The 15404-nt window shown below is 37.5% G+C and overlaps 1 protein-coding gene across 1 annotated transcript; it reads left to right on the forward strand.

The window, feature by feature from the left end:
* Positions 1-3499: 3499 nt before the first annotated feature.
* Positions 3500-11985, forward strand: LOC117390683 (calretinin-like). Its single transcript, XM_033988482.2, has 11 exons — positions 3500-3677; positions 6657-6733; positions 6814-6903; positions 6999-7079; positions 8270-8326; positions 9804-9881; positions 10232-10287; positions 10366-10405; positions 11006-11059; positions 11135-11206; positions 11573-11985. Exons 1-11 carry the CDS (start codon positions 3584-3586, stop codon positions 11687-11689), a joined length of 816 nt encoding a protein of 271 aa, XP_033844373.1. The 5' UTR covers positions 3500-3583; the 3' UTR covers positions 11690-11985.
* Positions 11986-15404: the final 3419 nt, after the last annotated feature.

Raw genomic sequence — 15404 nt, forward strand, 5'->3', positions numbered from 1 at the left:
AGCAGCTAACGTCAAATCAGACTAATTCAATCTACCACATGCACAATTCACACACATGGTCTAATCCAGCATTTCTTACAACAACTTGCACATTGGTTGCGCTATGGGGCATGTAACAAAACTGTGTCTGCTGGATGAGGCAATAGAAGACAAACAGCTCCATGGGTCAGTGTTTAGACCTACAGCACCAGTCAATTGTGATTAAATAGACTTTTTAAAAAACTGTTTTGCCAAATATATACCAGCATGTAGTAATTTTAGCTTCTGGATAGGTTTAGTTGATTATCTTCACAACTGGGATTATTCATTTTCAGATCAGATGTGTTGCTGTGATCAGTAAAAAAACAAACAAAAGTATATAAGTAGTAGTAGTAAGTAGAAGTATTTTTTATTACATTTCTAAACATTTAAAAAATCTTATAACACAGAAACACTGCTGCTGCCCCGTCTTGAAGGAGAGAGGATAACACATGCATTGGAGCATGAGGCTTGTGCAGGGCAGCATGCTGGGTTAACAGGAGGGGTCAGAATTCAACTGATTAATGCAGAGAGCAAAGATGGTGAACATTTAAGGAGGACAAATGCAAAACAGGCAACTTCATGTTTAATGTTGCATTTTTCATGAGGATGCTCCATACCACTGCTGCTATATGTACTTTCCTGTCTATAGGCATAAAAGTTTACATAAATGGAAACTTGTGCCATATCCATATCAAAATAATTAGACCAAATGGTAATTCTAAAGAAATTTTAAGTTCAGTATTTCAGTATTGTGACAGTACTCAAGCTTATAATTATACTTTTATCAGTAATTTATAACTTGTGCATGCGATAATATTAAACTATAATTTAACAAACACCTGGCAACTCTATGGCTCAGGCTTTTCTCAAGGTTTGAATCTGTGTGGACGTCTCTTGAGTTGATATTAGCTGCAGTGCTGCGCTCAATGGGATTTTCGTCCTCCGGGGCTGTGTTACGGCTGCAGCATGACAAAACAGCTTAATTTCACCGAGACTCAGTGAAATTAAGCTGTATTCAGTCCAAGGATGAATGGATGGCATTAACATTCATAACTATTCAACAATGTTACTAGGCAAGTTTAGACGTTTGCATTCTGAGATCCTAATCAAAGCAGGGGCAGATTAAACTGGGAACTTTAAATAGTGAAGAAATATTTGTGATACCATCAACGTAATAATACGTATAATCTGCTGCTGCAGTGCTTGAAAGTGACCTACCTCTGCCTCCTCTTCATCACTTCTGGCAGGACAAAGCTGGTTACATCAAATCTTAAGTGCTCCCAGTGAGATGAAAATACCCTCAGCAAACAGAAAGTGACTGGGAATTTCCTCTTTTATGCATCACAAATCATAAAGAGCATATCTGTGCATAATAAAGTCTATATTGATATGAAAATTGATCGTTTAGATAATTAAACGCTTGATTGTCTTATTTAACCTTTTTTTTCCCCCACATTTTTTAGATAATAAGGATTTATATGCACAACAGTAGACAGAAGAATAAGTTAGCTGGAGTTTTAGGGGTGTCTGGACTGTCTGATCTGCTTATTCACTTTAAAAAGAGCTTTATAGTGCCACACATAATTAATCAGTGCAGGGCATAATTTAATCAGTACAGGGCATGTTTTTAGTCAAATAACTTTTTTTTTTTTGTCTCTTATAGTCTTAATATATCATTTCAGCCTCAAAGCTTATACCTGACCTAAATATGCTTTCACCATCAATACATTTATAGTTATATAATGTACAATTGTGCTTTTTTATAGTCATGGAGCACAAAATTAACTACATTAACAAGATGACATAATCTGTGGTTCCAGTCTGTATTCTAGTTCTAGTGACACTGTACTGGGCAGCATACAACCAAAAGACTGGAAATACATTTCTGATATAATCTGATTATGATTATATAAGAACATTTCTTATTACCTCTGTCACTATACACAGCGTTAAACATCTGTGTTCAACTTGAGAAGCACCACTTTCAATGCCAAATGCTCTCATCTCTGTGCTATAAATACTCTTATTATTATTCATATGTTTTTATGGCACCACTATAGAAAACCTCCTTCCATTTTTGCTCCTGACAATTTTCTCTCATGTGTGCTCTTTTTGTGTGCTTTTTTATTCAATGCATAGACTTAATATTCACACGTTTTATTCAGTAACATTATGAATGCATTATAGAATCGATTGGTGTCTGCAATTTTCAGTCCAAACCAGCATCTCCACAGAAAGTTTTTATTATTATTTTTTTTTTAATGTTTTTTTTGTTTGTTTGTTTTTGTTCTCAAACCATATTTTTAAATGAATAAGAGTATGATATTAGCCTGTTATAAGTTTGGCTGTAAGTGGAATACTTGTGAGTCTTTGTTTAATGTAAAGTTTTCTTCTAAATCGCTGATGTTTTAGTCTCTCTTTAAACATGCTCCCTGTTTTGACCCACTAATGCCATCAAATGTTCCAACCATATAGTACATTAAAATACTAGCTCACATTTTGTTTCCCCTGGTTTTGAATTTATTTTGTATTTCTTTGTTGTCTTCTGAATTGCAATATTTTTCAAAATGTTATGTTCTTGTATCTTTTCATCAGCTCAAAATGAGGTGTATAACCTTCAGACCACTGCCTTTTCACTGACCCAAATGGAAATAAAAAGGAGCAATAAGACGCAGAGGCTGTGATGAGGAAAGAGCTGAAAGGGGAGTGTGCCATTCATCCCTCAGAATGAACAAAAGGCATTTTTTGTGATCTATATGGTTGTTCCGGCTGCTGATGCCTGCTGGATTTATGCCAAACGCTGCTTCGATTGGTCAGGGAGACTGAATACCCCCTGCTCCTTTTCCACCTGCAGGGGAGGGACATCAAAACTCTGCAAGCTTAATATTTACAGATATATTATGTGTGAAACAAAATAACAAATGTCCTGCAATTTGCTACATGTTAACCTAATTATGTATTGTCTTGTTTAATTACCAGAATGGATTTAGGTACCTCTGTGCAAAGGAGTCAGTTGAGACATTGCAAGTGAAGCAGTTTTGGATGGTGGGTGCAGCCTACCTCATTAATGACTGGTGCAGGTTTTACAGATGGGCCTATAACAGAGGCTTAACATCAAGTGTGTCCAGTCTCTTCATTCTAAGCTTGCCCATGCATGCAGGGAATTATTTGCATGAGTAATTTGGCAGGCTGTAATGCCCTACCTCGACTTCAAACTGATTCATATCACAAAGATCGACAGTATTAGCATTATGGGCCTATTGTTTGATATCAATCCCCCCCCCCCCCCCCCCCCACACACACACACACACCCACACACACACACACCCCTACACCCCCCCCCCCCCCGTACTTACTCCTACTGTACTACTTTCTCCTGTGGACCACTGCCTTTCGTGCGCCCCTGCTGGTGCAGAGCAGGAGCAGCGGGCGCCGCGGGGGGTTTAAAAGCCCGGACTGAAGAGAAGCTGCCCACAGTCAGTGCGAAGGAGCTCTACGCACGGAAAGTTTATCTCTCACTACTACACTTTCAATCCAAAGGACCAGTACACGCGCCACGGAGATGGCAACCCACGCGCAGCAGCCTCCACACCTGCACCTGGCCGAGATCACCGCCACGCAGTTCATCGACATCTGGAAACATTATGACTCAGACGGTGAGTGTCCAAACTTCTATATCCTGTTTAAACAAAAGTAATGCATGTGCCCGGAAAGTGTTTGAAAAGCTTTGCGATAGTTTGTAGCTTAGTTATTTTCTTTATCCTTGCGCGCACAACAAACCAAACCAATTTACAGAAATCAACCATTTTATTTCTAACTATAGACTATACATCTCTATAAATTAATTAGTGAGTGTGACTCAGCAGCTGTTTTACATAACAACACCATAGGCATATCGCGTTATTTATATTTTTTACTCAATAATAAGGAACCACAGGAACCAACCCATTACATGGAAAAGGGGCACAGGTGCAGAGTGGGTCCTGACAAGTGAAGGTGCCAGAGTGCGGAGCACAGGGGTAATTTCCACTACAGAGATCTGACTATGGAAGGAGCTTCATATATATGGGATCAGAAAATAAGAAAGAAAATGAAAATCTCATGCTTACAAAGACGCTCTGTTAAAGTTGTGCTAAAAAAGCTGTGTTAAGAGTCGTGCACAAGAGGAAAAATCCTAATCTAATTATGTATCATTAATGCGGGTTCTTTTTTTGAGTGGGTCTTGGTCCATTGAATTAATAAATGGTCTTTCAGGGAAATCATTGTTGATTTTCCATTGCACATTTTCAGAGTTTCATCTCAAAGCAACATTTGTTTTAAATGCTATGGACAGCTGTTAAAATAACATGTTTCAAACACTATGCCTTTTCATAATCAGAATCCATTGTCATTGATCAAAATGCACTATAGGAATGTGCTTCGGCGATACGGTGCTACATAAACCATGAGTACCAATAGTAAAACAATATTTTAAAAATCTAGTCAAATAAAAAACATGTATAAAATAAAGTAAATAAATAAAAAAAACAAAACTTTGACTAATGTATAACAAATATACAGCATGGACAGAACTATCAACAAAAAGAGCCTAGATGTAGTACTGTTGAAGTGACTAATTTAAAGTGGCGTGCGTTATAAAGCCTTCATGAGTCCAACGGCAGAGGCGTCTGCGGCAATCCGACCTGCTTATCCCTGAGTCCTGGAGGTGCATAGGAGAGATGGGAGAGTGCACAATGCGCTGCAGTCTGTGCCTGTTTCCCTGGCAGTGGCCCCACATGGTGATGGAGGAGGTGGGGATGGAATCAGTGATGCTGCACCATCATCTGGGCTGGCAGCTTGGCTTTCCTCAGCTGCTGCAGGAAGTACATCCTCTGCTGGGCCTTTTTAATGAGGGAACTGATGGGGCTCCCACTTAAGGTCTTGGGTGATGGTGGTGGTGGGAAGGGGAGGGGGTCAACAGTGATGATGGGGGTGCCAGTCAGGGTGGGTGGGGGGTCATTGGGGCTATGACTTTCCTGAAGTCACAATCATCCACTGTCTTCTGGGCGCTGTGCTCCAGGTTGTTGCCACTGCACCAGGTCACCAGCCGGTCCAGCTCCCTCCTGTAGGCAGACTCATCGCCCTCCGAGATGAGCTTCATGATGGTGATGTCATCTGCAAACTTCATCAGTTGTTATGAAGCCAGTAAAGTTAGAGAACAGAAGGGGAGAAAGTACATATCCCTGTGTAGTTCCAGTGCTGATAGTCCAAGTGTATGAGCCATTCTTCTTCAGCCACCCACATTGACTCCAGTTAGAAAGTCCCCTGCAGGTGGAGTCAGACATGTATAGAGCTGAGAGAGAGTTTGTCCTGGAGCAGGGAGCAGGAATGAGTCCATAAAACAGGATCCTGGTGTAGGTTCCCAGATGCTCCAGGATGAGGTAGGTGTGCTGTTTGTATTGTGAATAATTAAATGCAGTTGGACACATTTAATTTAGTTGGTAAATGGACATTATTATTAGCAGACATCTGTTGTGGAGTTTATAAACCTTTTTAGACAGGTTAATTGGAAGGTGTCTTGGGCTAACTGCATGGCTCACACATCACCTCACTGCAGGTTTTGTTTATGGGAACATTTGGTGATGAATTGCCTCTGAATGTATCACTGTGTGGCAGAGGCAGACCTCTGACAACAGCTGTAGTGGAGTGGTGACTGCCTGAAAGACCCTTCAGCAGTGCCAACTATACGTGAAAGAGGAAAACAACATGATGACTGCAGAGTAATGATCAATTTTTCTTTGCAAAATGTGACCATTACTGTGCCTCTTTGGCCACATTGTTTCATTGCCTTTGGCATCTCTGAGTCACTGCTGCATCCATTTAAAGTGAAACTGAGTAATCAGGAGCTGAGAAAATGTTGTCAATGGGGGGGATGCATAGGATCACAACATGGTTTGTTTGTATTTGAAATACAAACTCAGCCAAAGCACAGATGGCGACGTGGAGCACATATCAAAAACAGTGTATATGGAGACCAAGAGATGAGAGGATCAGAGATTAAGAGATGAAGGGGGACCAACCAAGCTCTACATTTTATTCTGTATACGTGCTATACATGTGTTATGTATTATTATTATTATTACATATTACATGTTGTCTATATAGTGTAAAATGATGGAACCTCAGCCCCGCCAGGGTTGCAAACAGATGGGACTCAATCTTATGATTAAACAGAGAATTTAAACCTGACTGGGAGGCAGACAATGTAGGGAAATTATTGTATTAAATCATGTCTGGTCACATCACTGTCACAAGATCCTGGGGAAATGACTGAATGCACCAATAAGCATCTATTTGGCTGCACTCTCCTCTCTTGGTTGAGCAAAGACTCATTAGACTGCTTCCACTGTCACAAAACAAACTACTCTAGTCCCTCAAACAACGCCACACAAGATGTTAAGTCATTAGCAAACTTTGAAAATGTACTAATTGGAGCTCTCTTATTGATGAACTGAAGGAAACCATAAGTTTGGTTTTAAAATCCAAAGATTTTAGGAGTCCAGATGACCTTAATCTTCTGTCCACTCTTGATTTTCAGCAAAGCTCCAGGCAACTTTAAGACTTAATAACTTCAAACTTATTTTTCTGCTCTATAGGAAATGGTTATATTGAGGGAAAGGAGCTGGAGAATTTCTTCCGAGAGTTGGAGATGGCCAGAAGAGGGGCAGGAGTGGTTAGTGAAGTCTAAAATTTGAATTATTTGATTAAATAATTATTTTGCATCACTGAATCACTTCCCTAATCTACCCCCAGGATCCATCACACGCTACATTCAGAGAGAAAATGAATGAGTTCATGTCCAGCTTTGACAAGAACTCGGACGGGAAAATTGAGATGTCAGAGGTAACACTAAATGTGCATAGTAGTAGTAGTAATGGTAGTAGTAGTAGTAGTAGTATGCAGTAGTTTCTAACAGTTTCTGTTTTTCTCACCTGCAGCTGGCTCAGCTTCTGCCGACGGAGGAAAACTTCCTGCTGTGTTTTAGGGAGTTTGTGGGATCCAGCTCTCAGTTCATGGCTGTAAGGGCAAATTAAAACATTACATGCATTTGAATACAACAGTATATTCCAACAGTCACCACCAAAGAATAAAATAATCCATATTAATTTGAAAATTTGCCCTTGGATGAAAAAAAACCATATATCGCAATGTATTGGAGGTACATTAAAGTTAGATTTAATTAACAAAATATATACAGCAATGCATGAACCAAGTTCACAATGAAATGCACAACCAACCGGTTTGATTCAGAAAAAAACTGTATTCTTTTTTGAAACCTATGTAAAATGACAAATAATTAATTAGATTTGTTAGTTTGTTTTAAAAGACATTTCCAATTTGGTATGAGGAGAAGAAAAGAAGTGTAGACAGAAGAAGGCAAAGCTCAGCAACAACTTAAAGAGATGAATTGTGAGGTACACAAACCAGTATTGCATTTAAACAGTGCCCCAGGCATATTCTGTGCCATTAGAGTGAATAAAGTGTTTGTTGTCCAAAATACAATTACATTTCCTGCAAATTTTACACAGAGTAGTTTATGAGTAGCAGTTAAAATGATGGATAAATGCTGACTTTTATTGTGTAAACTAAAATGTAATTCTGCAAAACAAGCCATTTGCAGTCAACATTAAACTTCAGAGGCTTGCTGAATTCATTGGCAAGTTGTGAGATGGAGCTTTTATCTGCTGTAGTAAATGCGGGATAGGACTACTATACCTAATGGTCGGAATATTTATAACATGCTGCAATGCTAAAAGCTAAGATTGTTTCATCTCGCCCCAGCAGTGGATGTGACCCTTGACCTATTGGCACAGAAAAGCTTGATAAACCTGCTTATATTGATATTAATTAGTAGTAAAAGAGGGGGGTCTGGTCAAGATCCGTTCTAGTGCAACTGGACATAAGCCACGCTGCATGCTCTCTGCAGTCCCCTCAGTGGAGCAAGTCTTCAAAGCTATTCTCAGACTGCCATACATTATGAATGGAGTGGAGCTTTCTGTTGGGCTGAGCTGGAGAATACTGTAGGGAGCTTAGGTATCCATCTTTGATAAGCATCGTGACAAAACCTATATTTACACTACGGTAGAAGACACCCCAGAGTGTCCTTTATCTGTATACTGGATGATATATAGGCCTCTGGCTAGTGTTATTTATGCTGTTGTGACTGGAGTTGTTTGTAAAAGTGAATATTGTTACTTTTCACCTACAGGCCTGGAGGAGGTATGACACTGACCGGAGCGGATACATTGAGTCCAATGAGCTGGAGGTAAACAGACTTAAGTGTATATTAAACCTATAATTAAACTTACTAATGTTTATTAATACAAATAACAGTGTGAAATTTATACTGCTAATTAGGGATGGGTGATTTGCCAAAAAATGACCACTGCAAGTTTCAAGAGCCATATTCATTATTTTGATGATTTATGTACTCATGTATATAATATTAAATGCCTTTAAAAGGTAACCAGCACTTTACCATTTTTGGTTAAATCCACCTGTCCCTCACTCAGAGCATGAAGGAGAATGACAAAAGAGTGCAGTGGGTAGAGTTGCATTATGAAGGGGTGAATTATTGGCTAAAAAGTATCATGACATGGATTAGATTACAGTTTTATTTATTGTCATATTGCCCCGTTCTACTACTAATATAAACTACATTCACTGCAGTAAACTGTATGAGAGGGCATAAAGAAAGTAAACTTTCTTACAATTTCAAAAGCAATGTGGAAAGCAATAGACTACATAAGTAACAGTATGGTCATAGCACACAATTGTTAGGAATATACGAGGGTCATTCAATAAATAAGGTGAATTTTTCGGTATAAGGACTTTTAATACACATAGAAGCTTACTCTTTTTTTTTTGTTTTACTTGTTTTTCACATTTAATTTCTTTTGCAGATAAAAAAAAAAAACAACTGAGAGTTTTGGCCGATTAACAAAGATGGCCGACCAAGAAGCATGCTCCAGGATTGAACAGCGGTCAGTTATCAAGTTTTTGGTTGCTGAAGGTGCAAACCCGTTGAAATTCATAGGAGAATGTCAACTGTGTCTGGTTCGATCACCTCAGGAGACCTCACTTCTGTAGGCCTCCCAGGCCTGCCTTCATCCTCAACACTGCTCCGTCTTTCTTTAAACAATTTAGCCACTTGTAGACATTGCTTTGGCTGAAACATGTGGCACCATACACAGTTGACATTCTCCTATGAATTTCAACGGGTTTGCACCTTCAGCAACCAAAAACTTGATAACTGACCGCTGTTCAATCCTGGAGCTTCTTGGTTGGCCATCTTTGTTAATCGCCAAAACTCTCAAAGGTTTTTTTTAATCTGCAAAAGAAATTAAATCCATGTGAAAAACATGTTAAAAAAAAAAAAAGTAAGCTTCTAACTGTATTAAAAGTCCTTATACCGAAAAATTCACCTTATTTATTGAATGACCCTTGTAGTAATAATAAAAATCACACACCACTATCATAAAATACAAACACTTTTTTACTCAATAATGAGTACATTAAGTACTTTTATTTGCTCTCTCTTGACCGCATTTGCTTGGATTTGTTTATCTGTCCAGAAGACTGTCCCATTTTTCTGTGTCTAAAACCAAAATATAAACCAAAACTTGTGTGCCCTCTGTACCAGACCCGGGACACGCACAAATCTCCTTTTGACCTGATTCTGAACGACTTACAGTTATATAACGGAACGACCGGTGCACTTCATCTTCTCTCTGTCTCATCAGGGATTTCTCTCAGATTTGCTGAAAAAGGCCAACAGAAACTTTGATGGCAAGAAGCTCACTGAATACACACATACTATTGTAAGTATTTTTATAAAAAGAATGCTCACTGTACATTAAATATTCACATACATTTTCTCTGCTCATGTGCCTGATGCGTTCTCTGCAACTTCTTTAATGTAATGACTCTGGAGGCTTGAATTTTAAAAACATGACTGAACAACATCAATGCGGGGCTTTACCAGTTTAAATGCTGTGCTGAGGCATCACTTTTGGGGCCAACAGCATCTCTCTACCATCTGTAGCGCCAACATGTTCAACTGCCCCTATTTCAACTGGCTCTGCTGGTTATACATGTTATATTAGATGCAGCTTATGACTGATATTATTAATTCTAAGTACTCAAAACACAATACCTTTATGTTATTTAGCTCAAGATGTTTGATCTCAATGGTGATGGAAAACTAGGACTCTCTGAAATGGCTAGGTGAGTATATCTACTACTTTTAATTTACCTTAACATATTAACTCATCATAATTATTAACTAACGCTTGTTTCCTGCAGACTTTTGCCAGTGAATGAAAACTTCCTACTAAAATTTGAGGTCAGACATTTTATTTATTATTTTTTTCTGGAAACTTGTTGTCTTGTTGAATTTCAGCCAATTTCAGCATCTTAATCTACGAAACTCAAATGCTAACTTTTGTGTGGGATTTAAATTATTCAGTTTACTGTAATATTCTACTATAATAATCTTGACTGGCAAATCTTGACTGACAAATCTTGACAGTCTATTTGCATAGGCAGACACAATAGTATATTAAGTGGAAAAAATGTTGCATAATGTGAAAGATATATACTAAAGTGATTGACTCTAGGATTATAAAGGGTTTATGTAACAGGTCGTTGGTTGAACAATTTAACCCCTATAAATACCAATGGATGTATGGGCTGCTGTGACATTCTGACACTCTATATGTGTATTCATCTTGTATGTTGACATATGTAGATTTCAGCTCAGGGGGAGAAGATCAACAATTCCTTTCTGACTGTGGATTAGAGTGTCTGATCGGGATTAACTCAACTCTAGTCGCAGTTATCATAATCTGCATGGATTAATATCAGGTCTAGATCTAATGCTAGGGCTTTTACTGCACTCGAGAAATGTCTTAGTTGTCAAAATTTCTTGTTTTTCTTTTGATAGGGCATCCGGATCTCAGTGAAAGAGTTTGACGCACTCTTCACCTTTTACGACAAGGTAAATGATGAAAGTCATTGTAATGAATCTGGTCTTTTTGTCATTAATAAAACACATCTGTGTGTCTTCATTCAGGATGGGAACGGATATATTGATGAGCAGGAGCTTGATGCCTTGCTCAAAGACCTCTGTGACAAGAACAAAATGGTAATGAATAGTCACCTCATTGATTTTTCAGTTCGAGTTACTGTTCAAAGGCCATTTATAGTACAGATGGATTAACTTAGCCTATATAACCTTTGCATTTGTCTCCTCATGTACTGGACTTTCTGACATCTCTAAAAGGGATATAGTAAATAGGGCTCATAGTGAGAAAAATGCAATGAAATATTGTGATTTGGTGGACATTGTTAATGGGTCCAAACATTTCAGACTGGTAGCCATAGAATAACCACCTGACCCCCACTTTGGGAACTCTTGAAATAGACACCCTTAATTTGAATGAATCATTTAATTTCTTGTTTTTCCTGGCAGTAAATGCTGAATCTTAAAAACATTACTTTTATTCTTCAGGATGTGGTTTCAAGTGAGCTGGCAGGATACAAGAAAAGTATTATGGCTTTGTCAGATGAGGGGAAACTGTACCGGACGGAGCTGGAGATCGTCCTCTGCCGGGACTCCACACTGTGATCCCCTCCACTCTTCCTTCAAATACCTTCTCCTGGTGTAACCTGGTGCATGTTACCCCTATACCCCGCTATAGAGTGAAAAGTGCAGCTGGAAGCACAAAGTGTATTGCAGGCTGTTTTAGATTTCCCTCATAACATTTTATATGATTTTACACATCGTTTCATAATTTAATATCGAGACTTAAGCCTCCTTTATATTTAAACTCCTGTTTTACTGTACTCACTGGCTTGAGACCAGTGAGTGTTTTATCTTATGTTTACGTTACCCCCCATTTACATGTCATGTGGCAGCAGTAGATTTATTTATTCATATTATTTATTAAACTGTTACTCTTGAAGAGGCTTGTACTGTTCCATAAGAGATATTATTGAACATGAATAAATATCTATACCCATCCTTTGGGAGATTTTTGCCTTATCAGGTCACTGTTATAATCGCCTCATATCCTATGTTTACAAAAGGGGACTCTTTTTGAAAGGTTTGCTGTGAAAAATAATTTCTGCCCTGGAAGGCCTCAGTGAAGATTACAGCTCCAGTGTCCCAGAGTTGCTCTCTCCACCTACTCTAATCTTGTGGTAGCAGAAAGTGTGATTTAGAAAAAAGCTTGGGCTGCTCCATTTTTCATAGGCAGAAATGCACTTATCGTCCTCTATGGATTTTTTTAAGGAGATGCGCACACAGGAAGGGAAGGCCAGAGTTCAGCCACAGCGCTACCTATAGCCTATTACACATCTGCGTCACAGCTTGAGAATACCTGACATGTCAACCAAGGATTTCCACATACCTTAAATTATTTAAGACTTTTCAGACTCGTTTTTTGAACTTTCTAACTTCTCTGTTGGCCAAAGTGTATAGTGCATGCCTTTCTGTGTGTTTAACTTTAAGTGCATTTGAATGATGGCATCTTTATGAATCTACACACCCTTTAGAACATTATATATGGATTTCTCCCATCAATTAGTAATTATAGCTTTCATCTTTAATTAAACTCCCTATCTTTCCCACGCAGCCCTCACTCTCTCTCTAGCTCCACATGAGCATCTTACTCATGCACAAAAAAACAATGTTATGTTAGATGTTAGACATGACTTCAAACAGGTGCACACACTTGGATAGATACACATATGCACAAATAGATGAACGCTGTAGTCCTTCCTGTTGACAGAGAGGAAGCAGTGTGTTATCTTTGCTCTAATTCCTTCAAACACAGAGGAAAGAGACAAGCATACAGCTGTACTCTTACCACATTCATTCATGAAAATAAACTTTGTTAGAATATGAATCTGGTATTCAGACAATTTCATATAGGAAACCTTATTTGCTTTTGTCTATTACGACTATATTTCTAGGATTTTTCCTGAGTATAAACATTACACAGACTGGTACATACACAAAATCCAGTCGGGAGGTTTGGAAAATGCTTTTTTTTTCTCCTTTTTTTGTCCAACAAAAAGATAAAGCACAAATTTTGTAATACCACACATGCAGCACAAACACTGTAAATTTTAAATTTTGTTTTTAGTCTAACATAACATAATATGATTTTTTTGAACCTTAAGGGACTTTTTAGAATGACAACCATTCAATGATATGTCTTTTTTTCCAGGAAGAAAAGGGATGCAATGAAGTCTTCCATACCACACTCCACTGTAATAACTACCAATGTAAAGCGTTGAGTAGGAAGTAATTAAGCAGCCTATTAATGTTTGCTGTTGCAAAGAAGTCATAGCCCAAATAATAATTTATTTAAGTAATTTATTTTTACAATGATATCACACAACATTGTCAACCCATTTCAGAATGTTTTAAAAACATTCTGAACAAAATTTTATACACTTGATAGTGTAAATATGATATTATAAACCCTGTGTATTAAGGTAGGTCTAAACTGTTTAGTAGGCTCTGCTGAGTTGTAGGACACACATCATTGCCAGTTTCAATTTATATTTATTTATTTTTTATAATGATATTTTAGTGTTAGAGAAAAGTTTTTCTGATCCCAGCTCATCTGAGCTCCAGAGTCGCATTAGCAGCCTAAAAGTGTGAGAACAGTCAGAGATCTCGTCACTATATTAGGTTTAAATGCATTAGGTTTAGGTTGAGTGAACCCAGTTGTCCCAAAGTTATTATGACACTGCCCTCAAGTGGACAATCTACTTCGCTGCAATGCACAGGTCCTGCTGTTTTTTGTTTGTTTTTGTAAATGCAAATGTAAATGCAAAAACAAAACAAAACAAACAAACAAACCAAAAAAAAACAACAGAAAAATAAAAACCCAACAAAAAACAATACAACAGGTCTTCTAGGTCACGTAAATCATATTAAATTCTTCAAAAAGTGCAATCTTTTAAGTTAATTTCTTGTATTTCTTTTTTCTTTTTTTTAAGTCTGTTACCTTAAAATTATGCTAAGAGGGGGATTATTAACTCTTAAAACTTCATTTGTCAATGTAGTATTTTCCTGGTATAATAATTAAATTAAGACATATTTAATCTGAAGAAAATTTAGGGTAATCAAATATAAGCACTACTTGAAACTTTAATATTGTAACATTTTTACCTGATATTCCTCTCAAATAGTCTTGCACGTCTGACCAAAATCTATGTATCTGAGGACATTCTACAAAGAAATGTATGATAGAAGAAAAGAAAAAGACAAATATAATCTTTGACTGTGTATCGATGTTCAATTTTGAATAAACATCTTTTGTCATATTTGTAATTATATACAGCACTTAACGACGTAGTAAAAAAAACAAAAAAAGTTCCATTGTTTTTCACTAAACGAAGTCCACCTAAATTAGCTTTTTTGTACATTTCTCATTAAGTAGATTTATGCCCCCAATGGAAACGGTATATTCACTAAAATTAACATTTTCAATCTTTATATTTTTCACTAAAGACCCTATGTGAAATTGGCATAAAGTAATTTCAAACTCTCACTGAGACATTTGAGCTTTGTACATTAGTCATATCATTCATCATTATCATCTAATAGTTGGTTCACCACATTTAAATGTTCATTATTTAAACTTTGCAGCTGATGTCATCAATATTCCCTGGATGCTAACTGTAGGCACTGCTATGTCTGAGTTGTGTTAGACTTTAATTTGATCATTATTTTAACACAATCTGAGAAGAAAGAACTGACTTTGTTGGAACTTCAACAGGTGAGATGATTTGTGCTTAAACAAGTACCTCTCAGATAACATTGCAGTTACACGCTGACTGGCATTAGCCAACACTCACTGTCAAAACTTTTTGGCTGTGCGTGTGAGTGTGTATTGTGTCACCTGGGTAACCGCTGAAGATTCTGCCATAGAAGTCCATGTAGCACACCTCCAGCATGTCACTGTATTGACTGCAAAGTATTAATACCATTTCTGTACAGAATTGTTTCTATCTAAAATACATGTATTATTCCACAAAATACAAGTGTGAGAAGAGTAATTATGCATACGAAGCACAGCCCAGCACAACAGAAATGTAATAATTCACAGGACGTTTTCCAACAGTAAAAGGACAAGGTAGAAGAAAATTTAGACCTGTCCAAATGAATTTTGAAAAGCATTTCATAACCTAGGTGACTTTTTAAGGAATCTTGTCCAGTTAATTTAAAAATTAATTTAATTTAAGAGATTTTTTCATAGATTTTCATGATGGTTTATTAATATTGGAGAACAGAGATTCAGAGACATCTAGTGTTGAAAAAAGGT

Source organism: Periophthalmus magnuspinnatus, chromosome 3 (genome assembly GCF_009829125.3).
Source record: "Periophthalmus magnuspinnatus isolate fPerMag1 chromosome 3, fPerMag1.2.pri, whole genome shotgun sequence".
NCBI lineage: Eukaryota > Metazoa > Chordata > Actinopteri > Gobiiformes > Gobiidae > Periophthalmus > Periophthalmus magnuspinnatus.

What these genes read in the sequence shown, in the direction of transcription:
- LOC117390683 (XM_033988482.2), top strand. Translation starts at nt 3,584, where the DNA reads ATGGCAACCCACGCGCAGCAGCCTCCACACCTGCACCTGGCCGAGATC. An exon ending in GAAACATTATGACTCAGACG is followed by an intron (nt 3,678 to 6,656) that starts GTGAGTGTCCAA and finishes TCTGCTCTATAG; the next exon opens with GAAATGGTTATATTGAGGGA. An exon ending in TTGAGTCCAATGAGCTGGAG is followed by an intron (nt 8,327 to 9,803) that starts GTAAACAGACTT and finishes CTGTCTCATCAG; the next exon opens with GGATTTCTCTCAGATTTGCT.